The following is a 26470-nucleotide window of genomic DNA, read 5'->3' on the forward strand; positions in this document are numbered from 1 at the left end:
ATTTAATCCCATTCACATCACAGTCTGTCAATCAAAGAGTCGCGCGGCTCCGCTCGGGGAGAGGCGACGTCATCACCAGGCGGCCAAGGACATGTTTGGTGACGTTATCGACGTGCGCCGAGTGTCGGGGGATTCCATTTGTGGCGTGTTGGTTGGTGAGTTTTTACTTCCTTTCGACATGTGCGTTAGAAGAGGTTTTTGGGGTCAGGAGCGCTGAAAACCTGTAAGGTTACCGAGGCATTCACTAGGTTACAGATTGTCCAGGCTCAAACTTGGTGCTTGTGTGCGCGTTTGTCAAGGAAGACCCTATTAAAGCAAGTAGAGTTGCTAGTATATCATGATTTTGTGATTATCAACACTAAATTTGCCCCGTTCTGTTTCCGAGACACCTAGGTTTGTATTCCATTCTATATTCAGATATTGCAGCTCAAACTGGGAACCCATGAGGTACTGTGGGCCATCATCATCAGCAGAATTGTATTCAACAATCTAAATTCATGGCCATGTATATCCCTCAGCCTGCCATTGTCATCAAGTCAGAGGATTGTTGAGGTGCAGGAGAACATATGAGCAACAGCACCAGGCATTCTTAAAAATGAGGTACCAACCTGGTGAAGCTGCAACATGGGGCTACATGCATACTGAACAGCAGAAGCAGCATGTGACAGATAGAGCAAAGTGATTCCACCAGCAACAGATCAGATCAAAGCTCTGCAGTCCTGCCACACACACTCATGAATGGTGGTGGAAAATTAACCAGAGGAGGAGGCTCCACAAAGATCACCATCCTCAATGATTGGGAGCCCAGCATGTCAATGCAAAAGATAAGCCTGAAGAATTTGCAACAATCATCAGCCAGAAGTGTCAAGAGGATGGTGCATTTCTCATGTCCCAAGAATCAGAGATCCTAGTCTTCAGCCAATTCAGTTCACTGCATGTAATATAATGGCTGAAGACTATGTATACAGCAATGAGCCTTGACAACAACCCAGCTTTAGTACTGACGACATGTGCTCCAGATCCAGCTGTGCCCCTAGCCAAGTTGTTTCAGTGCAGCTACAGCATTGGGATCTACCCAGTAATGTGAAAAATTGACCTCCAAATCACACATCATCCTGACTTCTCCACAAAAAAGCAAGACACATCCAATCTGGCCAATTACCACCCCATCAGTCTACTGTCAATCATCAGTATAATCATAAAAGATGCAGGAATGAAAGTAACTTAACTTTCCCACTGGTATGGTCGTATTGCAACCCCTGCTTCCCACCTCCACTCCTAGACAAAACTTCATGGATCCCTTTGCATGACTTTGATACTTAAAGCTACTACCAATACTCTAGAATAAAACTTTAATATTGGAATAAAAGCCTGAACTAACCTTATAGAAACTCCTGCCTTGGTCCATACAGCTGATCTCATTGCTCTCCCTGTTCTTGTCTTGCCATGCCTTGGGATGAATGTGCTGCATGTCAGCCTTTTCCAAGCCACAGTTTCACATATGGCATGGGATTCCACTGAGTATAAGGAGTCCCACACATGAAATGAAGAGCAAGTCCGCTACTTGATGAGTGGTAAGTGTGGTCCATTTCACTGTAATGATGTTATTCATTGCACTGAATCCCCTTTCGCAGTCAGTGTTGCTTGCAGCAAGGGTGTCTGCTGTAAGGATTTTTTTTAAGTTTTCAAAGAATGATTTTTCCTCCAGAAAATCTTGAATTCCACAAATCCCAAGTGTGTTTCCTACTGATCAATTGAGAATCAATGCTCTCATTTCCTTTTCTTCAAAGGGATTCTCTGGACCCTCTTACCATTTGTCAGGATTCAAAACTGACAAATTGTTAATTAAGTTATTTCAATCAGAAGCCCTTTCTTTGCATGTGCTTTGATCATCTTTGTTTGAGGCAGTTGTGAATAGTTTTGACCTTATGTTGTCAACGACTGCTTGAATGAATTGAGGCGAGTTGATTCTGGGGCTTTTTCCAGCGCCATTTGGTTTGGTGGTTTTTTTTATTTTCATTAGGTTGTCTGCTTTTGGAATGGTCATTTTTCGTTTTTGTAACATTTCAGACAAGTTTTTCAGTTCTGTCAGCACATCCAGCATTAAAGAAAGGTTTCTGATAAAATTTACAGAACACAGCTTTGAGGGTAGTCCTTGAAATTTAACACGTTCCCTTCTGTCTCTTGACTGGTCTTGTGAGGCCTCCTCAGTGTTTTGCCAAAGCAGGGTAAGTTTGTTAGACTGTACTGACTGTTCACGTTGACGCCATTCACCTTAAATTGAACACTTTGTCGATTTTTTTTGAAATACAATGTATAATTCATTGGCATGAGCACTTGGTTCACGAGAGTTTTTTAGTGATTGACTATACAACAAATATACCGTGTCTAAAAAAGTCTTAGTCATTTGTACCTCCAGTGACTGCTAAAGCTTCATCAACAGCAAATTCCAGTCTATGGTTGAGGCATTGCTATAATATCACGTTAGGAAAGTCCATTTGTAGTAGTTTTCCAGCACCAGCTTCGACTCTTAATATCACATTTACGCCATCACTACAAAAGCAGATCAACACTTTGAATAATAGTTCTTTAGTGAAGCCATAATACAGCAAGCATTTTAAAATTTCCCCTTTAATGGCTTCTGCTGTTGTACTTTGCAGCTTAATCAAATCCAGAGGGAACATAACTGGCCTCAATTCCACCTATCCTGACCTTCAAAAAAATTGAGAGTTGAGTTTCCAGTGAGAATAATTGATAAATCGACAAGTACAGTAATTTTTGACTTATTGTCGATGATTTTGTTGACAATTTTCTTTTTCATTTCAGTGGACATATGATTGATTATGTCTACACAAAATGGTCTACTATGCAACAAACTCTCCGTTTCAATTCTGTTGATTTGCTGTAGGTCACTGAGGCTCTTGTGGTCACTAAGTGGTCGATTTGTTTTGACAATGTAGTAAACTGTACAGAATATATGAACAGTACTTTCAAATGCCGCTTCTTCACTTTTAGCATTCAGACTAAGAAGAGTTTCTTTTTTAACCATGGCTTGAATTTTTTCAGCCTCCATGTGAGCTGCAGGTTTCTGTTTTTTTTGCAAAGGGAGGACTGTTCTGTCTCTTTATTCTTTCCAAACAAGGATATTTCACAAGAGGCCCAGTTTAGAGAGATGTTAACCCCTCTTGCAGATTGCAATTTCAAATCGGAAATGTCATGACATACTGTGCACTTAGGTTTACCACCAGAAGCAAAAAGTCAGTAGTTATTTTTGAACTCAAATTACATTTTTGACCACACAGCAGGGTATGGTTGAGTCTCAGTTTGCTTACCCAGCAACTCAGCAGTTTCATTTGTCTCCTCTCTTTGTGGCGGTTCACATGACAAAGGTGTAAAAGTGTCAGTGTTTTTACCCTGTGGATGACCTTCAGCTTCTTCATTTGTTGCTGTTCTTTTTGACTGACCCCATTTCCTCACTTTTACGTTTAAACATACCCATTAGGGTCTGTTGAACATGTATTTCCTTAGGTGGCATTTTTTTTCCACTAACTTTCCACTATAAATTGCGCGCCTGACACGACAGACCTGACCAATAAGAAGCAAGCGGTTACTATGGCACTCAAAAGCTAACGTTTGGAATCACATGACCGCCTTCTACCTGACAAGAAGTTAAAACTGAAAACTGAAGGGGAGCATTTTGTTTCTAGAGAATGTAAAATATATCTCATTCAAGCGATAAATCTGATTTTCTGTTATTAATACTGTTAAACTTAGTCTATTTTACCCATTTGTACTGAATGCTTCAGCAACTTTCTTACCAGTATGCCATACCAGACCGTACTGGCTTACTTTCACCTCTGGGAAGATGTCATTGACAGTGCTATCAAGTAACACTTAATCCACAACAACCTGCTCATCGATGCTCAGTTTGGGTTCTGCCAGGACCACTCGCCTCTTGGTCCAAACATAGACAAAAGAGCTGAACTCAAGAAGTGAGGTGAGGATGACTGCCCTTGCCATCAATGTAGCATTCGCCAGAGTGTGGCATTAAAGAGCACTAGCAAAATTGAAGTCAAGGAGAATCGGGGAAAATTCTCACTGGTTGGAATAATATCTAAAATACAAGAAGATAGTTGCGGTTGTTGGAGGCCAATTACCTTAGATTCAGAACATCACAGCAGGAGTTCCTCGGGGTAGTGTCCTAACCAGACCATTTTCAACTACTTCCCTCCATCATAATGTCAGAGGTGGGGATGTTGCCTGATGATTTCAGTGATCAGTACCTCAGATACTGAAGCAGTCCATGCCTACATTCAGCAAGACCTGGACAATATTCAGGCTTGGGCTGATAAGTGGAAAACAACGTTCGTGCACGCAAGTGACAGGCAATGACCATTTCCAACAAGATAGAATCTAACCATTGCCCCATGATATTTCAACAGCATTACCAATTCCCCCACCATCAACATCCTGGGGGGTTAGCATTGACCAGAAACTTAACTCGATCAGCCATATAAATACTGTGGCTCCAAGAGCAGGTCAGGAACTGGGAAGTCTGCAGCAAGTAACTCACCTGACTCTCCAAAGCATGTCCACCATCTATGAGACAAGTCAGGAGTGTGATGGAATACTCTCTACTTGCCTGAATGAGTGCAGATCAACAACGTTCAAGAAGCTCAACACAATCCAAGACACAGCAGCCCACTTGATCCACCACCTTATGCATTCACTCCCTCCAGCACTGGAACACTGGTTGCAGAATGTACTATCTGCAAAATGCACTGCAACAACTTGCCAAGTTTCCTTTGACAGCACCTTCCAAACCATGACCTCTACCACCTTAGAACAAAGGCAGCAATGCATGGGAAGCAGTTTAATTTCTACTACATTCAAGCCAGACTGTCCATCAGTTTAGAAATTATTGGTAAACTCTGCATTCCTATCTCATGTTGTTACAAATTCATGTGCTGTTCAAAAAATGCTGTAGAATGGAATTCTCAATTTGATTTAGCGTCAGGAAGTCCCTGGTCAGACACAACATGGCCAAAAGCAGAACAATGTTCTTTCTACTTTGGTAGCTTAACCACAAACCCTCCAAGTTCCTCCTTTGAGTAAAAGAGTCATTTTCTTTGGCAATTTAGTGCCAAATTAAGGCATTTTTTCATGAGAAACTGGAATGAAGCTGTTTAAGCTCAGTTCACCTAAGAACCTTACGATCAAAGCGTGTGGAAAATTTTGTCCCTTCAGCTTGAATTGGATTTGATTTTGGAGGTGAATTGTTTAGTAACTTGGGATGTATCATGCAGTTCCCAACTGTAGGTGATTTTACAAGAGAAAATCAACTTTTCATGAGTTTATGTAGCTATTAATTGATATATTGTTTTGGGTTCTGCCTGTCAGTTACAACATCTTCAATGCTATTATTCTGTCCAAGTGCATCATATGCACATGTTTAATGATGAGATATCTTTTCCCATGATATGCTCATTTTAAAATGAACAATCACCTCAATGATAGACTTACAAAGTTTAGCATAAAATATCAAAACTTAATGAGTTTTTGCTTAGCTGTCTATGAATCAGTACCATTGCACTTCTCATGTTAACTGTTATGCTGGATTTGAAGTATAAAGTGCATGCTTGGTGCTTATTGCTAAATCGCCACACCATTCATCAGCTTTGCAGCCCTTGCACTAGTTGTTTCAACTTATTTTATTTGAAATCACTTGTGAAATTATTTGTCTCTTATATGCTGCTGTTTTCTGTATAGCTGTTATTTGGTTTATGATTTTTAGCTGTGTTTTTTATTTGCTCTCATGCCTTGAATCTTTCCTTTTATAATCATCTGTATAAATGTGACTTTACAATTAAGCACTCCACTGACTTCCAGCTTTTAGCATTCACTGGCCTACAAGGCCGTTGCTTTGCCCCTCTCCCTCAGCTAGGATCCAGTTTTAGTCACTTTAGAAATTTAAATTTACACATTCACTAAATGCTCACTACTCCTTTAATGCAATTTCCCAGATTTGTGAACAGCTTGCTCTGCATGTCTTGTACCTGAGGATATTCTGTAGAGTCTAAAAATTAAAATGGAATGTGACAAAGACTTACAACCCATGGTAAGGTGTTTCACAATGTAATATCCTACCATAAAAGTGTTTGTCTCTTTATACTCTAACCTCATTTATACATTTGGTATGAGTTGGAAGATAATGAAAATAATCTGTGTAATTCTGTATTGTAACGCAAGAGACAAAGTTGTGTCATTATGGGACACAAGGAGGACTTTGATTCATTGAGTTCATTCCGGATCTCAGTAGAGCAATCCAGGTCAGGCTTATGCCCCCGCTCTATCCAGGGAGCCCTGCAAGTTTATTTCCCTCAAGTGCTCATCCAATTTCCTTTTGAAATCATTGATTGTCTCCACTTCCACCACTCTCGCAATAAGTTTCAAGTCATTTCTACTTGCTGTGCAAAAGGAAGTTCTTCCTCACAGCCCCCCAGTATCTCTTGCATAGAAACTTAAGTCTGTGACTCCCAGTTCTTATACCATCAGCTAATGGGAACAGCTTTTGTTTGTCTGCCTTATCTAAACCTGCCGTAATCATGTAACTCTGATTTCTAAAACAATAGTTCTCAGGGTGTGGGTGTCATTGACAATTCCTAGTTGCTCTTGAGGTAGTAGTGCTGGACCTTCTTCAGTTGCTGTAGTCCATGTGGTAAAGTTGCTTCCACGATACTGTTGAGTTGGAAGTTCCAGAATTTTGACACAATGATAATGAAGTAATGAGAACATATGCTCAAGTCAGGATGGCATGTGATTTTGAGGTGATGGTATTCCCCTGCATTTTCTGGCCTTTACCTTCCAGGTGGTGGAGGTTATAGATATGCAAGGTGCTGCTGAGGAAGCCTTGGTAAGTTGCTGCAATGCATCTTGTAGATAATACATACTGCATCTGTAGTACATCAGTGATGGTAACGTTGGTGTTTAAGCTATTGGACAGGGGGCTGACCAAGTGGACTGCTTTGTCTTGGCCAGTGTTGTGCGTTAAGTGGTGGTGGCTCTGCAGTAATTCATGCAGATGGAGTATTGCATCACATTCCTGACCTGTGCTTTGTAGGTCATGGAGAGACTTTGGGGAGTCAGCAGGTAAGTTACTCACCAGCGAATACTCAGCCACTGACTATTTCCCAGTGCTTAGGTTAGAATTGCACTTCACAAGCATTCAAAATTGTTGTATAAATGTATTTAAATATAGTTGAGGAGAATATTGATTGAGAGTAAATAACTAATTGCTTTGTCAGTTTCAGGTGTTTAAAATTGGAGTTTTATTGGACAAAATGGTTACTGACCACTAATTGGATTGCTCACTAATTAGTGTATGCCATTAGCAGTCTTGTATTAAATGAAGACTAAGAAATGAAGATTTGTGGTATTTGAAATGAATAAAAATATTTTTCCAATGAATCTTATACAACAATTATTCTTAAAGGTTTGTGTGATTTTTGGCCAAATCTAGGCATGTTAAAGTTTGTCCAGATGGAAGAGATAATACGGTTCTGTGCGCCAATAGCAGTGATTATTTATTAAAGCTGTGGCTGTTGGAAAAAGTGAGAGTGAACTTCTTGCTGGTCTAATACAGCACGATGTAACCTCATAACATTGGTTGAAATAGGGTTTCATTTTGAAACTGTGTTGCACATGAAATTGAATTTTTGAACTGGGGTCTCTTTGTAAACTGTGCACGTTTTGCATAATGATGTATTTCTGTTTGATTACTTTCCCATTAAAAGAAAGTAGCATTACAGAGCTAGCTTCCAAAAAACTTACTGCAATGTGCAAACATTACACTGTATAATATGCATGTGGAATATTGATCCAAACAAGATTATTTCCTTCCTGGAAGTGTTTCCATAAGTGGAACTGTTCCCAGCAGTGAAACACTGAGGATTTAGGGTTTAAAAATAGGTAGCATCACACAGGGTATGACCCATTTATTATAGTTCAACAACATATTTTCACAAACAGCAAGTGTTCTTCTTTCCAGAGTGCATTTCATACAACTAGTTAATTGTACTAAGAAGTCAGTTGCTATGTACTTATTCTACATTGGTATCAGATGCCTCTACTGCAGTTCTGTATGCTCTTGGCATTGCCTCTTAGGCTCTCCACCGCTTTCTGGGGAAGAGAATTTCAAAGTCTAACAAACCTCTTGAGAGAAAAAAAGTCCTCCTTATCTCTGCCTTAAGTGGGAGGCCCCTTATTTATAAACTGCCCCCTGGTTCTAGACTCCCCCACAAGGGGAAAAATCCTCTCAGCATCCACCCTGTCAAGGCCCCTCAAAATCTTTTATATGTTTCAATCTGGTCACCTCTCATTCTTCAAAACTCCAATGAGCATGGGCCTAGCCTGCTCAACCTTCCCTCAGAAGACAACCCATTCATTCTAGGAATAAACCAAGTGAACATTCTTTGAATTGCTTCAAATGCAAGTATATTCCTCCCTATGTAAAAAGACCAAAGCTATACACAGTACTTCAGATGCGGTCACACTAAATTCCTAAACTGTTGGAGCAACACTTCCCTAATTTTATACTCCAGTCCCCTTGTAATAAAGGCCAACATTCCATTTGCCTTCCAAATCACTTGCTGTACCTGTATGCTAGCTTTTTGTGTTTCATGTACCAGGACACCCTGATCCCTTTGTACCAGATTTCTGCAGTCTCTCCATTTGAATAATATTCTGCGTTTCTATTCTTTATGCCAAAGTGGACAAGTTTACATTTTCCTATCTTCTCCATCTGCCAGATTTTTTTGCCTGCTCACTTAACCGATCTGTACCCCCTCACAGACTCTGTGACCCCTTCACAACTTGCTTTCCTATCTAACTGCCATAAACTCGGTCTCTTCATCCAAGTCATTGATGTAGATTGTACATAGTTGAGGCTCCAGCCCTGAACCCTGTGGCACTCCACTAGCTACACTTTGCCAACCTGAAAATGATCCATTTAACCCGACTTGTTGCTTCCTGTTAGCTAACCAAACTTTTATCCATTCTAATCTGTTACCCCCAATACCATGAACTCTTATCTTGTGTGGTAACCTTTTATATGACACCTTATCAAATGTATTTGGAAATCCAAATACACCACAGATACTGGTTCCCCAATATCCATCCTGCTTGTTACTTCCTCAAAGAACTCTAATAAATTAGTCAAACACAATTTCCCTTTCACAAAACTATGTTGACTCTGCCTGCTCTATTATTATTTTCTAAATGTCTGCTATTACCTCCTTAATAATGGATTCAAGCATTTTACCTGTGACAGATGTTAGGCTAACTGGCCTATAGTTTCATGCTCTCTGTCTCCTTTTTTCAGTAGGGTTGTTATGCATGCGCTTTTCCACTGGGACCTTTCCATAATCTAGGGAATTTTCGAAGATTACAACTAATGTATCCACTATCTTTGCAGCTGCTCCTTTAAAACCCTAGGATGCAGGCCATCAGGTCCAGGAGACTTGTCAATCTTTCATCCCAATAGTTTCCCAGTACCTTTTACCTAATGATCGTGATTGTTCTAAGTTCCTTCCTTCTCTTTTCCTCTTGATTTTCAACTACTCTTGGGATGCTTTTTGTGTCTTCTGCAATGAAGGCTCTTACAAAATACCTGTTCAATGCCTTTTCCTTGTTTCTCATTATTAATTCCCCAGTCTCAGCCTCCAAGGGAGAAATGCTCACTTTAGCTACTCTTTTCCTTTTTATATATTTGTAGAAACTCGTACTGTCTGCCTTTATATTTCTAGCTTTCTATCATACTTTAATTTCTCTCTTTTTTTTGTTATTCTTAGCTGGTTTCTAAAATTTGTCCGATTTTCTGACCTACCATTAACCTTCAGAATATTGTACGTGTTTTCTTTCAATTTGATCCTTGACTTCCTTAGTTAGCCAAGGAATGGTGCATCCTTCTCATAGAGTCTTTCTTTCTCAATGAATTGTCAATATTATAAAAATGTTTTCAAATCCTACAATTGCGGTATTCAGGGCCAAATACAATACTTTTTTTAAAATAAAAAGCTGCTCGTTAAACTGAGATCAAATAGGTGGAAAGGGTGTCTTTATGCAATCAACATAAAATCGTTTGAATCAGTTGGCTTTATGTATAGTATAGCTTATTTCTCAGCTTGTCATTAGCTGCTGTGTGTGTGTGTAATCGTTGAGTTTGTCATTTGAAGGCGTATTTGATGACTTCATAACATTTCTTGGGCTTCTTTCTTCCTGATCTGGAAGAATACAGAAGGTGGGTATTGTATAATATGATAGGCTGAGAATTCTGCCAAAACCTATACTTCAATATATTTAAACCAAACGGTATATTTAATATGACCCCTTATGGTATTCTGTATGGTATATCAAAAACAACTGGCTTTTCTAAAGGTGGTGCATACATTTTCTCTTTTGCCACTTCAGCTTTAATATCTAGCCTTGCTAATTGATAAATAGCTCAAAGGTTTAGGTGAGATGGCAATATGTAGAATTTAGATGAACAATCTGAAAATTAGAGAAAAGGCTATTTTAATTTATCAAGGATAATTGTTTAAGTAGTATACAGTAATGTATAACTTGTTATTTAGGGAAATTTTCAAAGCCAACAGTTGGAAAAAATATCTTGTCTGAAGATGTGCTTGACTGTTTCTGCATCACCTAAAGAACAATCCACAGAACTGTTAACATACCTCAGCATCCTGTCTTCATTATAAGACTTTCAGTTAAAGTTTTCTCTTAGTACTAAGCTCACTGAACCATAAATCCCAACTATTCCTCATGCTCCATTTAGTGTTCAGTGCATTGTGGGACACTGATAAACCATTTAGTCCTGGAAGTCCTATTGGTTGAGAGAGTAGATATGATGCATGGGAAAATCTTTTAATTGCAGGGACAAAAACAGCTGCCATAATTCAGCAGTTACATCACAGTCTATCTACTAATGGTCTTAATGAATGTTCCAGTAATGCTGGAATAGAGCTTCTCAAGCTGATTAAAGCACTTCAATCAGCTCTGGTTTCCAATCCAGCAGAAAATGAAGTAGGAAGTTCATTGTTAACATGTTCACCAAAGCAACAATCATTATAGTGAAAGTGAATATTATAAGAACATAAGATCTTATGTCCTTACGCATATTATGATAAATGTATTTACAATAATTTTTGTATTTGAGAAAATTGGTATCTCTTTGAAAAATAGGGCACCAACTTCCACTTGTAATGTGTTTCTTTTTGTCATGTTGCCCATTGGATGGGCCTGGGATGATTTCAGTGGAAAACATTTGATTATATAAATTCCCTCAATCTGAAAAGTCCACTGCTCATCCCAGTCGAAATGCTGGGAGTTCCCAGAATGAATTAAAATATTCATCAGTGTATCTAGTTTGTACAGTGAGTATTGAGTCGTACAGATTACAAAAGGTAATAAATTCAGTTCCTAACCTGTCCTGAGTTATTTTACTGCAGAGGTGGGAAAGGGAGGGGTGTTAGTTTTGTTTTATTACCCTCTAGGTTAATGAGTGAAAAGCAACAATCTCTTGCGATTGACCTCTTCCTGGAAGCATGGCCGTGTCGATGTTGACTGAAGATAGGCGTGGACTTGGATGTGATAATTCTACTCTTAATTCCATCCCCACCATCCTCGAGTGATAGAATAACCTGCCGCACTGAAATATGTTTTTAAGACTGCCATGGGCAAAACACTGGAGGTGCCTGGCATCTCCGGAGCTGTACCCCAGCAAGGAGAGCAGCAAGTTAATTATCAACAACCCTAAATAGGTCAAGGATATCTGAGAACTTCTGTAATTGTTCAGCTGCATAATTCAGTGTGTCTGCACTCTTTTTATTTAGAGTTGCTGTAGTATTGCCAGATTGGCACTTTGACAGGACTAGATTTACTGCCTTGGCTGTGTTAGGCAATTGTGGCTGATCAAAAATGTTTTCCCACACTTCCTGATGGACATTTAATGTAGATTAAATTATCCATGCTGCCACGTTGGCTGTGTCATTTAAAAAAAATAAGTATTTAATGTAGATTTTTTTTGTGTTTCTGCTATCAGGCCTGACCTGAGAGATTAAGGAAACTGGGCCTGCATTCTAGAGTTTCGAAGAATGAGAGGTGATCTCATTGAAACTTACAAAATTCTCCAGGTCATTGCAAGGTGGATGTTGGAAGGATGTTTCCCCTGGCTGGTGAGCCTAGAACCAAGGGACACAGTCTCAGAATAAGGGGCAGGCCAATTAAGACTGAGATGAGAAGGAATTTCTTTGCTCAGAGAATGGTGAATCTATGGAATTCTCTACCCCAGAGTGCTGTGGAAGCTCATTGAGCAGGTTCAAGACAGAAATCGATAGATTTTTGGGACTAATGGCATCAAGGGATATGGGGATAACGTGGGAAAGTGACGTTGAGGTAGATGATCTGCCATGATCTAATTGAATGGTGGAGCAGGCTAGACGGGCTGACTGGCCTACTTCTGTTCCTATGATCCCTGAATAATTATGGAAATGGATTTTCGGATTCTTGTGGGGTTAGTGGGAACCATGAGGTTCTCTGAAGTCACTTAAGGTTATTAAGTGACATTTAGAATATGAATTCAAAAAGTAAGATAGAATAACTATTAGTTGGTAGCTGCCAGCATGTACATGTGCACTCAGCCTGGGTTCCCTGATTCTTCGGTCATTTGAAGCATAAATCAATGTGCCAATAATGAGGGGAGCAGGACATTGGCTTCAAATGAAAACACAAATAGTGAAATTGGAGTGTTGTCTGCTCATACATTTATTGCTTGCTTTGCCCTGTCAAGCTTCTGCTCTGGAGACTACCAACCATTGTTGCATACACCCAACTTGAGCCTTACCCGACTTATTGACATTTCTGAAAGCAGTCACTGGTAATCTTAGTGGCAGAAAGCTTGTGAACCACTCATAAGCTATTTGCAGATTCCCAATAAGGTCTTTGAACCCACTTTGAAACCACTGATTTAAAAGGGTTTGTGATCTGTCGCCCTTTTTGATACGTTAGAAGGAAAAGAGAAACAGAACATGTGTTTATGCAGCACCTTTGTTGTGTTTTCTGTACATCCCAGAGCCCTTCACATTCAGTGAATACTTTTTGAAGGGCAGACACTGTTATGTAGGCAGACATGGCAACCAATTACGCAAATCAAAGGTTCCATAAACAAATAATTAAATAAATTATTATTTTTGTTGGTTTTAGTTGAGGAGGAACATTAGTCAGGGCAGTGAGGAACTCCCTGCTCTTTGTGAATAATACCATGGGATCCTTTGCATCTATCTAAGGTGCCTCAGGTGGGCTAAGTTTAACAACTGATAACAGTACTTCTGACAAGGCAACATTACCTTAGTGCGGAACTGGAATGTTAGCCACCCTAGATTATTTGCTCAAGTTGTGGAATGGTTCTTGAGTACATGGTGTAGGACTCAGTGGTAGCACTATCTGCTCTCAGTCAGAAGTTTATGGACCCACCCCATTCCAGAGACTTAAGCACATAATGTAAGCTGATACTTGAGAACCATACTGAAGGAGTGTTGTATTCTTGGAGGTGTCCTTTTTGAATGAACATTAAACCGAGTTCCTGTCTGTCTGCTGAGATGGATGCAAGAGCTCCCATGGCGTTATTTGATGAAGGAGAGCTCTTCTGATATCCTGACAAGCGTTTATCTTTCAACAAACACAACTTCATTTTAAAAAATAGACTATTCAACTTTCTGCTGTTGGATGTCTTACTATGTGCAAATGTAGGCTTTACCTACAATAGTGACCACTTAAAATTACTTTGTGGAGTATTTTGGGATATCCTAAGGTCATTAAAAAGCAATATATGACTTCAGGTTCTTTCTGTAAGCCCATAAGATGTAGGAGCAAAAGTAGGCCATTTGGCCCATCGAGTCTGCTCCTCTGTTCAATGAGATCATGGCTGATCTGATAATTCTCAACTCCACTTTCCTGTCTTTTCCCCATAACCCTTGATTCCCTTACTCATTAAAACTCTCTCTATCTCAGCTTTGAATATACTTAACGACCCAGCCTCTACAGCCATCTGCGGTAAATAATTCCACAGATTGACTACCCTCTGAGAGAAGAAATTCCTCCTCATCTCTGTCTTAAATGGGCGACCCCTTATTCTGAGATTATGCCCTCTGGTCCTAGACTCTCGCACAAAGGGAAACAACCTCTCAGCACCTACCCTATCAAGCCCCCTAAACATCTTAAATGTTTCAATAAGCTCACCTCTCATTCTTCTGAACTCCATTGAGTACAGGGCCCAACATACTCAACCTCTCCTCATAAGAAAATCCCTCCATCCCCGGGATCAACCTAGTGAACCTTGTCTGGACTGCCTCCAATGCCAGTATATCTTTCCTTAGATAAGGGGGCCAAAACTGTTCACAGTATTCTAGTTGTGGTCTAACTAGTGCCTTGTATAGTTTTACCAAGACTTCCCTATTTTTATACTCCATTCCCTTTGAAATAAAGGCCAACATTCAATTTGCCTTCCCTATTACCTGCTGAACTTGGTATGTTGGCTTTTTGGGATTCATGCATAAGGACTCCCAAATCCCTCTGTGCTATAGCTTTCTGCAGTCTTTCTCCATTTAAATAATATTCAGCTCCTCTATTCTCCCTGCCAAAATGCATAACCTCACATTTTCCCACATTATATTCCAGCTGTCAAGTTTTTACCCACTCACTTAAGCTGTCTGTATCCCTTTGTAGACTCCTTGTGTCATCCTCACCACTCACGTTCCCACCTATTTTTGTGACATCCGCAAACTTGGCAATAGTACATTCACTTCCCTCATCTAAGTCAGTAATATATATGGTAAATAATTGTGGCCCCAGCACTGACCCCTGTGGCACTCTACTAGTTACAGGTTATTCTCTGCCCTACAGAATAGCTACTGTTAGGGGGCCTATAGACTACACCCACCAGTGTCTTCTTCCCCTTGCTATTTCTTACCTCCACCCATGTGGATTCTACATCTTCTGACCCCAGATCATTTCTTGCTATCATACTTATTCCATCTCATACTAACAAAGCTACCCCATCACCCTTTCTTTTCTGCCTATCCTTTTGAAAAGTCACATATCCCTGAATATTTAGTTCCCAGCTTTAATGATCTTGTAACCATGTCTCTGTAATGGCTATAAGATCATACCCATTAACTTCTATTTGTGCCGTTAATTCATTTATTTTGTTCCAAATACGATGTGCATTTAAGTAAAGAGCCATTAATTTTGCCTTTTTACCGTTTTTTTCCTCCTTTGACCCTATTTGCTGCTGTTTTTTTATGTTTGTACACTGTCCCTTCCTGTCATGCTGGGTGTCAGTACTTAAATAACTGCCCTGCAATGCTGCCATATCCTGTTGCTTAGTTAGCCTACATATCACCTCTCCAGAACCCTCCACACCCCCCCACCACCCCCCACCCCCCCACCTCCCCCACCCCCTATTTAGTTTGAAGCCCTCTCTACAGCCCTTGTTATTTGATTCGTCAGGACACTGGTCCCAGCACGGTTCAAGTGAAGCTGTCCCACCAGAACAGCTCCCTTCTACCCACCAGTACTGGTGTCAGTGCCCCATGAACTGAAACCCATTTCTCCCACACCAATCTTTGAGCCACGCATTTAACTCTGAAGTGAGAATGCTACCAGCTGAGTCATATATCTTTTTCCCTGAAACATGGACCTGCTAGACGTTAATTTTGCTCATTCCTGTGTCTCCAGCACCATTTTGTGTGCAGATCAGGGATTTGGGGTATGCATCAATATTTCAGGCAGGAAATATTTAAATCAGCTATTTCACAAAGTTTGGAAATTCAAGAGCAAGAATACTTTGTAAGCTAATTCTATGGTTAAGTCTCCAACTTATTTTTATGATTATTATACAGTTAATACCAGTTTTTGCCTTTGGACCATTTAATGAATATATTTGCAAACATTTATTTTTTGAAATTTTCATCCCAACTGAATATTCAACTAAAATCAACAATCTATTCTAAACCAGTTTAATTTTCCTGCTTATACAGTGGTGCTTTTGACATCTTTCCAAACAATCTTTTCTGACTAGTGTCCAATTAATTTTGGGTGTCAAAGATGCAGGAGAATAGCATCGTTGCAGCTGTTGCCCATTTGCCTTCGACTTAAGCTGTCTGAGCCTTAGATAATAGACATAGAATTCCCCATCTACTAAGCTGATGCTACCTATTCTTTATTCAACAATTCCGCCTATTGAACTGTTTTCATCATAAGAACCATTAATTTTTCTGGACCCAAAAAGACCTGTCACTTGATCACGGGTCAAACCTATCCAATGCTTTCAAGTTACTCCATCCCTTTTCTATCCATTAACGCAATCAACTGTTTCTTAGCCAGTTTGTACTGTGTTTCAGTGGCCTTATCCACTGCTTTTCAAGCTTTTCTGTGTGGAAGGTCCCGCTGCAAATATTGACAACTCCAAGGTGTAGATCCTCTTCCTAATTTCCAAAAGATAATGTATAGGAAGATAGTGCTAACACTGCCGAAAAACATACACAGCAGCAGAAATAATGTGCTAGTAGGTCAACAGACACTGAAAGAGAAAATGAAAGAGGAAAAATTCTGACACTGCTGTTGTGTGTTGGTGTGTAGGGCACCACCTGACAGGCACTACTCCAGTTTATAAAATCTGATCTTGTTTGGTAACTTGCTCGAAAGCAGTAACACCACTTGGCTAACAATTTATGCCATGCTATATTTAAGCCTTTCATTATAGTGGATAATTCCCTTCAATCAGTCATGTCAATACCCTTCACCATAAAGATGTCAACTACTTCACTTCAAAGACGTTTTTCACACTCCCCTGTACACTCTCAAGGGTGAAAATATCTTTATTACGAGGTGACCAGACTACATATAGTTCCCTAAATGGAGCCCAACCAACATCTCAAAAAGCGGAACCTTTTAAATTCTATTCAGTCTCTGATGATGCTAATCGGTACCTCGTTTGCCATTTTCAACTAAGCCTAAGCACTCCTGATTTACACTATGAAGGATAAATAGTTTTTCCAAATGCATTCCTAACTAATAGTGTGAAAGAAAGCATCAGTGCACCACAATCCCTATAAGTCATGTTCCATTTGTTTTTGGTACCTTGCTCCCATTCTAATTATTTCACATTAGAACAGGAGTAGACCACTTAGCCTTTCGAACCCTGTTCTTCCATTCATGGATGACCTGCAACCGAGCTACATTTCCTACCTTTATCGCATATTCGTTAATGCCTTTGGCTAAAAAAGCAATCTCAGTTTTTAAAATTAACAATTTTATTGACCTAAGATCAATTTCCATGTGTGGAAGAGAGCTCCAAACTTCTATCACTCTTTGCGTGAAGCAGTGTTTCCTAATTTCACTCCCAATAGGCTGGCTCTACCAATAGCCCTAGACCTAGACTCCCCAACTAGCAGAAATAGTGTAGATTGGAGAAACTATCAGTTCCCTTAATAGCTTGAAAATGTTGATTAACCTTCTCAATTCCACGGAATATAACCCTAGTTTATTTAAACTCCCCTCCTAGCTTAATCCTTGGATTAAACTGACTCTGCGCTCCCTCCAAGGCCAGTATATCCTTCCTATAGTGTGGTGCCCAGAACTGCTCACAGTACTCCAGGATGTGTATTATTGAATTAAGAAATCACCTTACAATTATTCACATTGAGCAGGATTTTGTCCTTGGCGTATGGGCTCGGCGGGGGCAGTCGGGAAGCCGACCACCACCTGCAATCGGCACAGCAACGCAATTTCATGCTGGTGGGCCAATTAAGGCCCGCCCAGCATGAAAGGCGGCTGGGGAAGCTCCGAGAAGAGACGGGTGGGGGCATGATGTCCACCGGGTCCAATGGCAACCCAGCGCCAATTCAAAAGCGACCAGAGGACGACCGCCAAGGTCATCAAGGCCAACAAGATGACAGAGTCAGCAGGCTGTCTCCAATGCTGGTGCCAGTGAGGGGGAGCATCTAGATGTAGCACCCGCAAACTTTAATGTAAAGCACCTTAAGCACAAGATGATGGGTGATATTTTGTACCCCATTTCGCTTTAACTTTTTAATGGTGTGATAAAGAACACCAGTTTATGTTCATTCAGATATGTTTCTCATGCGCAATTGGAAGATCTTATTTTGTGCTATTGGCCTCGTATGCTTCATTGGTCCTGTAGGTGCAGGGTAAGCCATTATGTAATGATGGACGTGTGTCTCCTGAAACTTTATTGCACAGGCACAGAGTGTATGTTGGTGGCCAAGGAAATGGTCCTCTCTGGGATCGAGTATGGAGCCTGCAGCCCTGGCATGTGGTGGTGGTTCTTATTTGGTAGGCTAGTTGAAGGAGCATTGGATCAAAGCATCCCGGGTGTCCATGCCTCCCTGGAGGTTACCCAGGTCAGCGTCCATGCCCTCAGCGTTCTCCTCACTGTGCTCATCTTCGGACTCACTACTGGACTCATCATCTGTGGTTTGCGCAGCTGTGTCAACATCCTCTTCCTCCACTGGGTCCACCCTTGCCTGTGCCAGACCTTGGAGAGCGCAGCATGCAATCTCTACCAGTGACACGTGCTCTGAGGGATATTGCAGAGCGCCCCCTGAACAGTTCAGGCATTGGAAGCGCATCTTGAGAAGACCTATGGTTCTCTCCACCACCACCCTTGTGGTGGCATGGCTCCTGTTGTACCGCTGCTCGGCCTCTGTTCTTGGGTGGTGGAGAGGCATCATGAGCCACCTTTTGTGGAGATAGCCCTTGTCATCCAGCAGCCATCCATCCAGTTGGGCTGGAGCACTGATGAGCCTTGGCGTCTGGGAGTATCTCAGGATGTAAGCGTCATGGGTGCTGCCAGGGTACCTTGCACAGAGTTGCAGAATCTGCATTTTGTGATCACACAGTATCTGCACATTCATGGACTGTCCTTTCCTGTTGACAAAGGCACCCGGCTCACCTGCTGGTGCCTTGATGGCCACATGTGTGCAGTCGATTGCACCCTGGACGTGGGGGGACCCAGCAATCGCTGCAAAGCCTCTGGCTCGCTCAGCCTGGCAGGCCTTGTCTGTATGGTAATGAATGAAAGTCAATGCACACCTGAACAGAGCTTCCATCACCAGTTTGACGCAACTATAGGCAGCTGATTGGGAGACTCCACACTCATCTCCCACTGAGCCCTGGAAAGAGCCAAAGGCATAGAAGTTGAGGGCCTCTGTGACCTTCAGAGCCACTGGCATGGGGTGTCCACCCACACAATCGGAGCTGATCTCAGGGCCGATCCTCTGACAAATGGAGGTCACTGTCTCCCTTGAGAGACAGAGCCTCCTTCGGCATTGCACCTCGGACATATTTAGGTAGCTGTCTGTAAACCCTGGCAGCAGGATAGTGCCATCTTCTGTGGCCCCTTCCACCTTAGGACTGCCAGCTGGCCCTGCCCCACTTGTGCCTGCGCCTTACTCCCACAGGTCACTCCCCAGGAAGCTGCATTGGGACACCTGGCGTCCTCTCCCTTCTGCCCCTCTCTTCTCCCTCAGAGGAGGTGCCACCAGCGGAGACCACAATCTCCATTACCAGGGTTATGGAAGACTGTCTGATACCTGGAAGAGCCCACATGGCCTGAATTCTCCAGGGGCCTGGAAGACACCAATGAGTCCTGAAATGAAGCCTAGAAATGCTCAGAATGCAGCTCTGAAGCGAGATGAAGCTGTCCAGTTCACAAAATCAACCAGCAGCACACGATCTCCAAAACTCCTCACAACTCACATTGACAATGCTACTGGCCCTTCTTATCCTGCCTGTGGATGAGCTTTTGCAATTGTGGCCTGCCCGTTTTGCCAATGCGACAGCTGAAAATTTGCACAGGCTAAGTAAATTCAGCGACAATTGGTGTGTCAAGGGCCTTAACTGGCCTCTTAGTTAATGATGGGTGTGCCTTCGTTTCCCTCAAGCGTCATTTCACGCTTGAGCTGGTTGGGCGCGTGCCCGCCTGGCAAGAGAAAAATTCTGCCCATAGTATCTGATACCTATTTTAAAGATCTAAATCTTTCAGAATCTATTCTTTTTGCCTCTTCTGCAATCAAAGATTTTGTTTCAGCCTGAAAAGTTCTAACAAATGGCTATTAATTTCCTGATTTAAAGCCATTCTAATAAATTCAGAACCTTTTGTCTACTTCAGCTTTAATTGTTGATGTAGAACTTTATTGAAAGCATTCAGGAAAACTTAAGCACCCAATTTTTTTTTTGCCATTTTTTCTCTGCATCCTCTCTGGGGAGGTGTTGGCTAATTGCTGGTTCCATTAGTGCTAGCACCATTTTGTATCAAACTCATGTATGAGCCTCGCCATCTGGCATTGGGAGCTAATCAACTCTGTATGTGGGAGAGTGGTGAAATTAGGTGTACAGATCAAATTCCCATTAATTTAACATTGAATGATTTTCTTTCTGGCGTATGTTTAATTACTTTCCTATTTTCAAGTACATGTTCCAAATTTGGCAAACTTACCAAAATATTAGACCATCAATAACGTCAGTCCCTTTCTCCTTTTAAGAACATAAGAAATAGAAGCAGGAGTAGGCCATTCTGCCCCTCAAACTTGCCCACCATTCAATAAGATCATGGCTGATCTGCTCCAGGCCTTGACTTTTCTTTCATGCCAGCTCCTCATAACCCTCAACTCCCTGATATTTTAGGACACATTTGTGTGAGTAGTAGTTTACCTATTTTCAGAGCACTTAAATATGTAATTACATTCTTATTTGTGTAGATTTTCCATTGCTGTTCCTGAGATTGAGAATGTCAGCTGTCCTTTCTAAATAAAGATAGGTGTGGTTAGACTACTTATTAACTCTCTTTCTTTGGATACCAGATTACCAATATCATGATGAAATGAACCGATGCTTTCTTTTACACCCTTTTTCCCCCCCATATATGTATGTAATAAACGCTGCTTGGAATGTTTAAAGTTACCATTCAGTGTTCTTGGCTTTTGGTTTTTGACTTTTTACCCTTTTTTCATGTTACCTGATCCTCCTGGCTACTCCATTCCTATTAACAACAATTGATTTGGATATTTCAGAACAAATTTTTTGGTGATGTTACTTGAGGGAAAAATGTTAACCAGGATACTGGAGAGCACCAACTTCCTCTTTCCATCCTGCCCCCAGCCTGGTAATGATAAGACCAGTTATAGAAGCTCCATTGTGGCCCTGAATGAGATGGGATAATGACGCAGATCAAAAATAACTGTGGGACATTCTTAGAGCATATGACTCAATCTTGCCCATTTACAAACTAAGCTATCGGAAAAATGAATTGTGTTGTTGTAAAGGGTGCCTGTTCTACTGAATCCATATAAAAACTTTAGCTGCAAATTTATACCTCTCCTACTCATTGGGGTAATAAGAACAAATGTTGAACTTATTGATGTAAAAATGTTACCCTGATATTCTTGTCTGCTTTGTTGTTTTTTCCTAGGTTGTGACAGTCATTGTATTCCATTCACAGAAATGAGTTTTGTGGAGTATAGAGATGTCATTCAGAATGGTGACACCGCCATCGTCTTCCTGGGCCATGATTCAATGTTTGCAATCAAAGTTCAACAAGGTGGTGCAACGCAAACAAAATATGGGGCTATCAAACATTCAACTGATCTAATTGGGAAAAAGTATGGGTCAAAGGTTACATGCAGCAAAGGAGGTTGGGTATATATACTACACCCAACTCCAGAACTCTGGACCGTGACTCTTCCTCATCGGACCCAAATCCTCTATTCCACTGATATCTCTATGATCATCATGATGCTAGAGTTGAAGCCAGGATCGATTGTCTGTGAGTCAGGTAGGTTATCTGAATAACATAGAATCTGAGCAAGCAGATTTTTCACTTGTACTGGGGACATTCATGCATACTGTAAAGATATTTATAGCTTGACTAAATTTGCAGCAAGGAAAGATGGTCAAATTCTTCAATGCATGCCCAATTTTCTCTGGATGATAAATTGCCTCAATTTACTTGCTCAGCTGCTGAATTTAATTTTTAAGTATGACCATTTCCACAATTGGAGATGAAACTGTTTTTCTAATCTTCTCGATGCATGATGGTAGAAAGTGAGTAACATTGCATTTCTTGTTATTTAGGAATATGAAAAATCTTGCAGAAATAACTTGTTATTCATCTTGTATGGCACATACACAAGCTTTGGGAATATAATTGTATATTATTATACTTCGAACTCTGCACCTTCTACGTGGTTGGGTAGATATTTAAAATGTCATGGCTTAGTTAAAGAAGGGTAAGACTACTTACTCCCTCAAAGCAATACTTATATATATTTTTTAAAAATACATATAAAATCTTATTAACTAATGATTTATGTTGTTTCTGGGATGTTGCTGTTGCAGACATTGCTTTATTGCATGGGGGAATGGAGTATAAAAGTAGGGAAGTTTTTCTGTACAGGGCACTGGTGAGACCACATCTGGAGTACTGTGTACAGTTTTGTTCTTAATTAAGGAAGGATATGCTTGCATTGGAAGCAGTTCAAAGAAGGTTCATTGGCTGATTCTGGGGATGAAAGGATTGTCTTATGAGGAGCTTGAGCAGCTTGGGCCTATACTCACTGGAGTTTAGAAGAATGAGAGATGATCTTGTTGAAACACATAAGATCCTTTGGAGGCTTGACACGATAGATGCTAAGAGGATGTTTCCCCTCGTGGGAGAATTTAGAATTCGGGGCACGGTTTAAAAATAAGGGGTCTCTTATTTAGATGGAGATGAGGAGGAATTTCCACTCCCAGAGTGTCATTGGTCCTTGAAATTCTCTTCCGCAGAGAGTAGTGGAGGCTGGGTCATTGAATATTTTTAGACAGATTTTTGATTGACAAAGGGGTCCAGAGTTATAGGGGACAGGCAGGAAAAATTGGAGGAAAGGCCACAATCAGATCAGTCATGATTTTATTGAATGGTGGAGCAGGCTCGATGGGCCGAATGACCTACTCCTATTTCTTATGATTTTGTGAACAGTTGCTCTATTTGCCTGCAGGATAGTCACTGCCCTCAAAAATAACTCGTTATGTGAAGAGCTTTGAGGTGTATTACTATATAAATATTATATCAAGAGGACATAAAGAGTCTGCAAAGGGATATGGATAGGTTAAGTGAGTGGGCAAAAAATTGACAAATGGAGTATAATATGGGAAAATGTGAACGTGTCCACTTTGGCAGGAAGAATAGAAAAACAATATATAATTTAAATGGAGAGTGTGTAGCCCTCTATGGTATAAAGGAACCTGGGTGCCCTAGTACATGAATCACAAAAAGTTAGTATGCCAAGGAAACACTTGCATTTATACAAGAACTAAGAGCAGGAGTAGGTTGTTTGGTCCCTTGAATCTGCTCTGCTATTCGATAAGGTCATGGCTGATCAGATTGTGGCCCCAACTCCACCCACCAGTCTGCCCCCCATAACCTTGGACTCCCTTGTAGATCAAAAATCTGTCTAACCCAGCCTCTGCTGCTCTCTGGGAAAGAGAATTACAATGGCCCTATGAGGGAATAAAAATTCTCCTCATCTCCGTCTTAAATAGGAGACCCTTAATTTTTAAACTGTGTACCCTTGGCCTTGACTTTCCCACAAACACTCCACTCAACATCCACCCTGTCAAGTCCCCTCAGGATATTATATGTTTCAATAAGATCACCTCATTCTTCTAAATTCCAATGGGTTATAAGCCCAACCTGCTCAACCTTTCCTCATGTACTAACCCCTTCATCCCAGTAATTAGCCAAGTGAACCTTCTCTGGACTGCTTCCAATGCAATTATATCCTTTCTTAAGTAAGGAGACCAAAACTGTGCACGGTACTCCAGATGCGGTCTCATCAAGGCCCTGAACAGTAACGCTTCCCTCCTTTTATATTCGATTCCTCGTGCAATAAATGCCAACATTCCATTTGTCTTCCTAATCACTTGTGCCTTGGAATCTGTAACTCATGTTACATTTCATCAGACTATTCTGTTTGTTTATTTACTTTTAAATTTTAGCATTAACGGAGGCTAATGTCAGAACTGGATTTAACTTACCTTTGGAGGTGTTTGACTGTTGTCTTATAAATTTTGATATGGAGAGATTGACACTGGGGACAAAGTATTAAGCTTTAACTTTATTGAGAATCTAGTTTAAATACCTAGTTAATTAATTCATGTGGAAGTATGTAATTAATTTTATGGCAACCTGAAGTGCTGAGTACCATTTGAGATAGGTGATTGGGAATTTCTATGTTGCAAGTTTCCAGTTTTCATCTGAAATGGAAATGGAGAATTCAGTGCAAAACTGAAAAGAATTTTGAAGGAAATGTCAATTTGCAACCTTACCATGGTGGGTTCGAGTAGTGTTATTGAAGGTCTGGAATAAGTTGTCTGATTGCTGTTTTGCGTGGAAAATAGTGTCTAGCACAGGGGACCTAAAGGATAGAAAAAACAACTTCTAGAATGGAGGAACCACAAGTAAAAAGTCCTTGAGATACAGTTGAAGCAATTATGGAGAAAACAGCCAAGCCCCTGCAAGTAAATACTCATGAAAACAATAGATTCTTAAATCACAAGTGCGTTCAAACTGTCTTTTTCCTGTTTTTGCACTATACAGTGCTCTGGTATTAGAATTTTGTTCAATTCAGTATTATACTGATTGCAAGGCTGATATAGTTTAATTTTTCTTAAAAGAGGAAAGACTTGCATTTAAACAGCATTTTGATGACCACCAGATGTCTCAAAATGCTTACAGCCAACGGAGTACTTTTGATATGTAGTCACTATTGAAAAATAAAAATAAAATTATTATTTGAACCACAGCCTCAACACACAATTGTGTCTCTATGAAAAGATTAGGTCCTTTGAAAAAGAGAGAAAGGAACACAGAATTTAATGGCTGTATTTTGCTGTAAAAATGGTGAGACTAAAAGTGTTTACTGTTATTCACAAATTGGACAACAATTTCCAGTGATGGCACATGCGCAGTTAAACTTGAAATTCATGAAATTGCTGTTTGAGATACGCAGCTCCTCCATAAGCTGCGTGAAAATGGCATATTGTTACCTGGTTCCCCATTAAAATACATTGATCGACATGAAATTCCTATACTGGCTATGAATATATAAACTAAAAGCAGCCAAAAAAAGGCTACACCTCATCTATTCCAATGACAGTACTTTTCTAACTGCATGATGTCTTAATTGTTACAAAACCACCTCTCTGGCACTGGAATGTAATGTTTACAAGTGTAAAATCACATTCCTTCAGCTTTTAATTATTGGTGATGCAAACTTTGTTTAACCTTTTTGTTTGTCACTGTCTCTTTCTCTCTCTCTCTCTCAAATCCTTCTTTCCTGCTCTTTATTTCACTTTTTCATTTGACATAGAATCCACTATTCTAACTTGAACTTCCTGGTTCAGATTCAGTGCTGCTAATTAGCGACTCTTCAATCTGCTTGGTTAAGGGGATTCACTGTTGCTTGCTCCGTTCACACGGAGGTCCCAGACCCCTTGTAGAGGACAATGTGCTATTTGGCTGATATCAACTTGCCATGTGAAAGCCCAAAGAAAGTCAATGGGTAAGTGCAAGTTAGAGCAAAATCCAACCCGATGACATCACTCAGAGCAAAATCCAACCCAATGAGAATGAGCTATCCAATCAATTTTCTGGTGCATTTTATTTATTCAGGATAGGAACATCAAAAAAGTTAAAACACCAAAGAAATTCAGATGTGACTATTGCCTAATACTGTAAAAAAAACTAAGTGTGAAAATTAGCCCCTTAAAAGAAATATTTCTTCTTCACACATCCCCCAAATAATGAAAATCCCTGATTCACTCAGTTGACTTGTACCTCACCGGAACAGTAGCGGAATATCCGGTACTTATTTTTAAAAGAAGCCTTGTACAATCACCAGAAATACAATGATGTAGTTTTATGTATTGTTTTTTGCCTAATCTGTTCTCAAATCCTGATGATGTACGTTCCTGCACATTGAAACACTTAATCAAAATTTAAGAAATAAGATCGTTGTGTAACCTTCCAGCTGTGTATAGAATTTCATCAAGTTGAATTAGAAAGAAAGGAATCCAAAATGAGAGTTGAACCATTTCTCCTGGAGGTGTGTAAGAGCTAAAATCGAATCAAGAATGTGCAAGAAGCTTTTCTTCTACCAACAGTAGTCTGTATGTTCTGCCAGATCCCTGATACCATGTCCAGAAAAAGCTTAAAAATAAGCATAAAGTTGCCTTGAGAGTCAGATCTTTGCTGTAATGGTCAGAATTTTCTATAGGTAGGCTAGTTCTTTAAAAAAAGAATGCAGCATGAAACTCAGAATTGCAGCAGGGAATCCTTGTGACTGTTGTGCTC

General features: G+C 40.5%; 1 protein-coding gene across 3 annotated transcripts in view; it reads left to right on the plus strand.

The window, feature by feature from the left end:
* Positions 1–84: 84 nt before the first annotated feature.
* The window catches only part of trmt61a (tRNA methyltransferase 61A), a 52636-nt gene continuing 26250 nt past the window's right edge, over positions 85–26470 (plus strand). Inside the window, exons 1-2 of one of the 3 annotated variants that reach the window (XM_078562438.1) lie at positions 85–155; positions 21548–21910. In XM_078562438.1, the coding sequence (XP_078418564.1) occupies positions 92–155; positions 21548–21910 (427 nt within the window). In that variant the 5' untranslated portion in view covers positions 85–91. Of the gene's footprint in view, positions 156–1527; positions 1575–2140; positions 2229–21547; positions 21911–26470 lie in introns of those variants that run through there. The other 2 variants (XM_078562439.1, XM_078562440.1) reach the window with 2 other exon arrangements.

The sequence above is a fragment of the Cetorhinus maximus genome, chromosome 18 (assembly GCF_964194155.1).
Source record: "Cetorhinus maximus chromosome 18, sCetMax3.hap1.1, whole genome shotgun sequence".
In the NCBI taxonomy this organism is placed as follows: Eukaryota; Metazoa; Chordata; class Chondrichthyes; order Lamniformes; family Cetorhinidae; genus Cetorhinus; species Cetorhinus maximus.